The sequence below is a fragment of the Merops nubicus genome, unplaced genomic scaffold (assembly GCF_000691845.1).
Source record: "Merops nubicus isolate BGI_N331 unplaced genomic scaffold, ASM69184v1 scaffold28836, whole genome shotgun sequence".
NCBI lineage: Eukaryota > Metazoa > Chordata > Aves > Coraciiformes > Meropidae > Merops > Merops nubicus.
The window spans coordinates 1,087-6,881 of record NW_008614843.1 but is presented as its reverse complement, the minus strand read 5'-3'; the positions used below and the strand labels follow the sequence as shown (position 1 = coordinate 6,881).

Here is a 5,795-nt window from a genome sequence, read left to right as displayed (position 1 = left end):
CTGTTTGGAAAAGAGCTGCTGCCTCCTGGGGCTGAAGTACTTCTCGCTTCCCAAGAAAGGTTGGACCAGGTGATCATTGAGATCCCTGCCACCCTGGGACTCTATGACTCATGATAAATAAGCTCAAGGAATCTTGAGAAGGTTCATGGCCTTTTAGAACAAAACCCTTAAATTTCCCTGTTTAAGAAATCTTCTTGGCTTGCGTAAGAAAGGGTCCGTGTCCCGTTCAGCTGGAGATGAGTGAGGCCACCCCTTGGGAAAGGGCTGTGGGGAAGTCCGGGATGTCCCCAGCAATGTGCAGTTTGATGTTTCTCATCCAACACCTGGGACTTCGTCACTGGTCTGACCATGTGAAACATCCTCTGGTGCTCATTTCCAGCACCTTGGTACATGCAAACACCCCGTGTCGCTCTTGCAACGAGCAAAGTGTGTCTAGAGGAGTGATTTAGGTGATCTAAGTGGCCTGGGAACCTCCTCCCATGATTGCCACAGATAACCTGGATTTCTGCTCTGGACCAGCCGTACAGTGGCAATCATAAAAATATTTTCCCACCACAGCCAGGGAAAGGAGAACGTGCCATCACCACAACCCCGTGCTCATCCAGGAAGTCAAAGGGAGAACACGTCTCCTCTTTTTTATGTCTTTACCCACAGGTTCCTCGAATTATCCTGTGGCTGATGGTCGAGCTTGCCATCATTGGATCTGATATGCAAGAAGTCATTGGCTCAGCGATTGCCATTAACCTCCTGTCTGTGGGGAAGTAAGTTGAGTTTGTCATCGGAGGGCAGCAGGAAATGAGTGCTGTCCACCAGGATTAGGAAAGGGGCACTGTGTGGGTCAAAAAAGACTCACTTATTTCCTATAAATTTTCTGAATAAGCTCTTTGTAGAGGGTGATTCATCTCAGCTGTGCCAGCTCTTGCAGGCGACTCATCCCTTGGTGCCTGGGTTTTTTTTGGCACTAAGGAGAACTGTTGGTTCTGGCTTTCATTTTAGCTATAACTGATACACACCAAAACTGGGCTGCAGCTTTCCTGGCAAATGTTACATTCCCCAGAAAGCAGTGTCAGAAAGCTGTCCTCTCTGGCCAGGAGCGTTTGGAATCCAAAAGAACAGAAAGCTACAATTTTGTACCAAGCCACTATTAAAAGTCTCAGCCAGTCTTGTCACGCTCAGTGTGGACGTGGGGTTTGCTGGGGAGATTCGGGGAGAGAGGGAGAGAGGGAGAGAGCTCTTACCTCAGCTGGCTGCGCGGCAAGCGAGCCCATGGTCCCCTGCCACGTCTTCTCAGGCTGCAAACAAACTCCTGGACAGCAGGGGTCTGTCCCCAAGCAAGTGCCCTGAATGAGAAGGGGTCTGGACTCTGAGGGGGTGTTGTGCTGGTGGAGGAGGGGCAGGTGCCCTGTGTGCTGACGTCTGCCCGTCTCTCGCAGGATCCCGCTGTGGGGCGGCGTGCTCATCACCATCGCTGACACGTTTGTGTTCCTCTTCCTGGACAAATACGGTAATTTCTGCTCCCAAATTCCAGAAACTGAGTCTGAGATTCAGCTTTTCTCCATCTGCTGACGGTCCTTTTGCTTCTCACAGGCTTGCGGAAGCTGGAAGCGTTGTTTGGGTTTCTGATTACCATCATGGCTCTAACGTTTGGATACGAGGTAACCTTCCCCCCACCTCCTCCCTTGGCGTTTCCACCACCCCGATGTTCGGTGACACATTTTGGCTCCCGGGCGCCGTCGAACCCGAGCGACTCCACAACCCCCCTTTCCTTCGTCCCCGTGCCCAGTACATCACCGTAAAACCCGACCAGGGGAAGCTGCTGCAGGGGCTGTTCGTCCCCTACTGCCAGAACTGCGGCACGCCGCAGCTGGAGCAGGCCGTGGGCATCGTGGGTGCCGTCATCATGCCGCACAACATGTACCTGCACTCGGCCTTGGTCAAGGTGAGCAGCTCCAGGGGTGCCCCGGGGGTGCCGGGACGGGGCGGGGCAAATCCCCCCGAGGGAGGCTGGCCAGGCCCCCAGCTCAGCAAGAGCCACGAGAGCCCCGGGACACGTCTCCTTTGTGGCTGTGGGACCCAGAGTGTGTCTTGCAGCCAGCACTGCCACGCTGGCAGAACCAGCCGCTCCTTGCTCTGCAGAGGCTGGGGTTTGCTTTTTCTTCCCTCCAGCACGTTCTCTTCCCATCCACTGACCCATGTCCCACTGCCTAATTCGGGATAATTGCAGATAGAGTAATTCAATAGTGAATTCCTCTTTCTCAAGCCTGCTGGTGTCACCATCCCCTTTTTAGTCCCGGCAAGTGAACCGTGCAAACAAAAGGGAAGTCCAAGAAGCTAACAAGTATTTCTTCATTGAGTCCTGCATAGCTCTCTTCGTCTCCTTCATCATCAATATCTTCGTGGTGACTGTCTTCGCCGAGGCGTTCTTCGAGAAGACGAACGCGGACGTGGTGAGTTGGGGCTGGGGCTTGGTCCTCACAGCCCGGCTGGTGCCGACCCGTGGCAGCAGAGCAGCAGCTCCGAGCCTGACCAGTGCCCCTGGCTCAAGCACAGCCCTGTATTCTGTGCATAAAGGGGGGAAAAAAGAACAGGGTGCTGATTATTTCCATTTAAACCAGTCTGAAGAGGCCCCCAGCACCTTGGGACCTCCAGCACCCGCTGCTCCTCGTGTGCAGCCTTCTCCATTCATCCTCACTTCCCTCCAGCTGAGCAGAGCTAAGCCTTTGCCCCTTCGTGTCATTGCAGAACAACGTCTGCATGAACACCAGCAGCCCCCACTCCTCACTCTTCCCAAACAACAACCAGACGCTGGAAGTGGACATCTACAAAGGGGTGAGTGGCCCAGGGTCCTTCTCTGGCAGCAGCTCCTTCTTTTGGGGGAACAGGGAGTGTTGAAGGCCAGGACCTGTAATGGGATCACCAAAAACAAAGCCAAAATTATCTATCACTGTGCTAATTGTGGTGTGTCCTACCTGGCCCCAGAATGCCCCAGCTGTCTTCCCCCTCTTGTCTTAGTGTGGCTGGGATGAGGATTTTCCCTGTGTCCACCCTGAACCTGCTTTGTTAAAACCACAGCCTGAGGTATTGCCTCGTCTGTGACCAACATGAGGAAAAGCAACTTCTTCTTCTCCTATAAATGGATTTTCCCTCTCTCTCAACACCACGCCCGTGATTAATCTGGTCACAAGGGAATTCGCCGGCTCGTCCTTGATCCCGCTGTCATGTGTGGGACTGAGCTGACATGAGACCACAAATCTCTTCCAGGGTGTCGTCCTGGGGTGTTACTTTGGCCCTGCTGCTCTCTACATCTGGGCCATCGGGATCCTCGCTGCCGGCCAGAGCTCAACGATGACGGGGACGTACTCTGGGCAGTTTGTCATGGAGGTAGGGGGTGGCTGCTGGCATCCTCGTTCTCTCCACTCCTGAGCCTTTGAACCTTGTACTGATGGTTCCTCTTCCTTGGACAACCCAGCTCGTGATGGAAGCTCCATAAAACTCCCTGATGTGCCTCTCAACCAAAGCAACTTTTAATCCCAGAATATTCCCCTCTGAGTCTTCTCTTCTCCAGGGCCAACAGCCCAGGGCTCCCAACCTTTCCTGGGCACAGAGATGCACCAGTCCCCTTGGCATCTCTAGAGCCTCTGCTGGACTCTCTTCCGTAGCTCCTTCTTTCTCTTTAACTGAGAAGCCCAGAACTGGACCGAACACTGCAGAGGTGGCTGGAGAGGGGCAGGAGAACCTCCCTTGACCTGCTGGCCACACTCTTCTCCATGCCCCCGAGGAAAACATTGGCCTTCTTGGCCATGAGAGCCCATTGCTGGCTCATGGGCAACACTGTCCCCCAGCACTCCCAGCTCCTCCTGGGAGCTGCTTGGTCCATGGGTCCTGTCCTGGTCAATGGGGTTATTCCTGCCCAGGAGGGGGACCCTGCACTTGCTCTGGTTGAACTTCATGAGATTCCTCTCTGCTCAGCTCTCCAGACTGTCCAGATCTTCTTGAAACTTGGAGTCCCCTCGCTGTTTCCAGCCAGCAGCTGCTCTGGTTTTTCCCTCAGGGCTTCCTGAACCTGCGGTGGTCTCGCTTTGCCCGGGTGCTGCTGACGCGCTCCATCGCCATCACCCCCACGCTCTTCGTGTCCATCTTCCAGGATGTGGAACACCTCACTGGCATGAACGACTTCTTAAACGTTCTTATGAGCCTCCAGGTGAGCAGCAGTGCCCAGTCTGAGAGTCAGGCCTTGGCAAAAAACATCCAGCACGGAATATTTCAGTTTCTGGTGCCTGTGGGTTTGCAGGAGCCTCTGAGCAGAGCAGGTTCTGTCAGGAGATGTTGATCTGCTGGGAGCAGATGGGGAGGATCAGCCAGGGTCTGCAATTGCTTCCTTCTCCCAGCCAGGGGAAGTCCCTTTGGCTCAGGTTACAATAGCTGTGGGGAAATGCTGTCAGATATGAGCAATCCTCGGATGTTTCTTTGTGCTCAGATAATCAGAACAATTTCCCCTCTGTTCTGTATTTTCTTGCCTATTCCAGCTTCCCTTCGCTTTGATCCCTGTCCTGACCTTCACCAGCCTGCCCAGTGTCATGAATGACTTTGCCAACGGATTGTAAGTAGGAGGGGGATCTCCTGTGGGCAGGAGATGGTGTGGTGCACCCCCCAGGCACACCTTCCATTCCTCTCCTCACCTCGAGGCCTTGAGTGTAAGCTCCAAACACAAGGGCGGCCCCTCCCCCTCACCCCAGCTTGTTTCTGTTCCACTGGCAGGTTCTGGAAGGTGGCTGGAGGCCTCCTGATCCTCCTCATCTGCAGCATTAACATGTACTTTGTGGTGGCCTATGTCATGTCCCTGAACCACTTGGCTTTATACATTGGGGCTGCAGTTCTCAGTGTGGTCTACCTGTCCTTCGTGGCATACTTGGTAAGTCTGGTTCGAGCCAAGGCTCCCTGCAGGCAGGCTCAGCTGATGGATTTATTTCTTTTCTCACCACTACATGAATCGTGCCACATATTACAGGCACTAAAGTTATAGAGGGTCACAGAATCACAGAACTGTTTGGGTTGGAAGAGACCTTTAAGCTCCTGGAGTCCAACCATCCCCCCAGCACTGCCAGGTCCCCACTGCCCCGTGTCCCTCACCCCACATCTCCACGGCGTGGGAACCCCTCCAGGGGTGGGGACTCCACCCCTGCCCTGGGCAGCCTGGCACAGCCCTGGACAACCTTCAAGGGGAAGAAATTGTTCCTCAGGGCCAACCTCGGGCAACTTGAGGCCGATTCCTCTTGTCCTGTCACTTGTTCCTCAGGAAAAGAGCCCGACCCCCCCCTGGCTCCAGGCTCCTGTCAGGGAACTGTGGAGAGCCAGAAGGTCTCCCCTGAGCCTCCTTTGCTCCAGGCTGAACCCCCTCCAGGTCCCTCAGCCACTCCTCACCACACTTGGGTTCTAAACCCTTCCCCTAAGGCCCCCAGGGGACTCCAACCCCAAGGCTTATCTCCAGCAAGCCTGCTTTCATCTCTTCCCCCTTTAAATCTGTCATGAACAGACCCCCCCTTCCAAATCATCAGAGCAGATGGGCACGTCGAGGCTTCCACAGCCAGATTTGCTCAGGAATCTCTTCCGCTGAAGCACATGGCCCTTCCCCAGCCTGCTGGAGCATCTCCTCAGCAGTTCAGCTGTCGCTGTTCCCAGAAGGGCCTCGATTTAATGGTGCAGGAAGTGAAGGGTTGGCACAGAGGCTTGGGAGCAACGTGTGGTTCCTCTGCACGGGCTGTGTGTGGCTGGAGTGTAACTCGTCGAACAGTCAG

General features: G+C 54.6%; 1 protein-coding gene across 1 annotated transcript; it reads left to right on the top strand.

The window, feature by feature from the left end:
• Positions 1-605: 605 nt before the first annotated feature.
• SLC11A2 (solute carrier family 11 (proton-coupled divalent metal ion transporter), member 2) lies at positions 606-4,912 on the top strand (the record flags this gene model as incomplete). Its single annotated transcript, XM_008942371.1, has 10 exons — positions 606-761; positions 1,434-1,504; positions 1,588-1,655; positions 1,784-1,939; positions 2,289-2,447; positions 2,743-2,829; positions 3,262-3,381; positions 4,052-4,201; positions 4,527-4,600; positions 4,759-4,912. Coding segments are annotated over 10 exons (1,195 nt in total), but the record flags the coding sequence as incomplete, so codon positions are not given.
• Between the last annotated feature and the right edge of the window lie 883 nt (positions 4,913-5,795).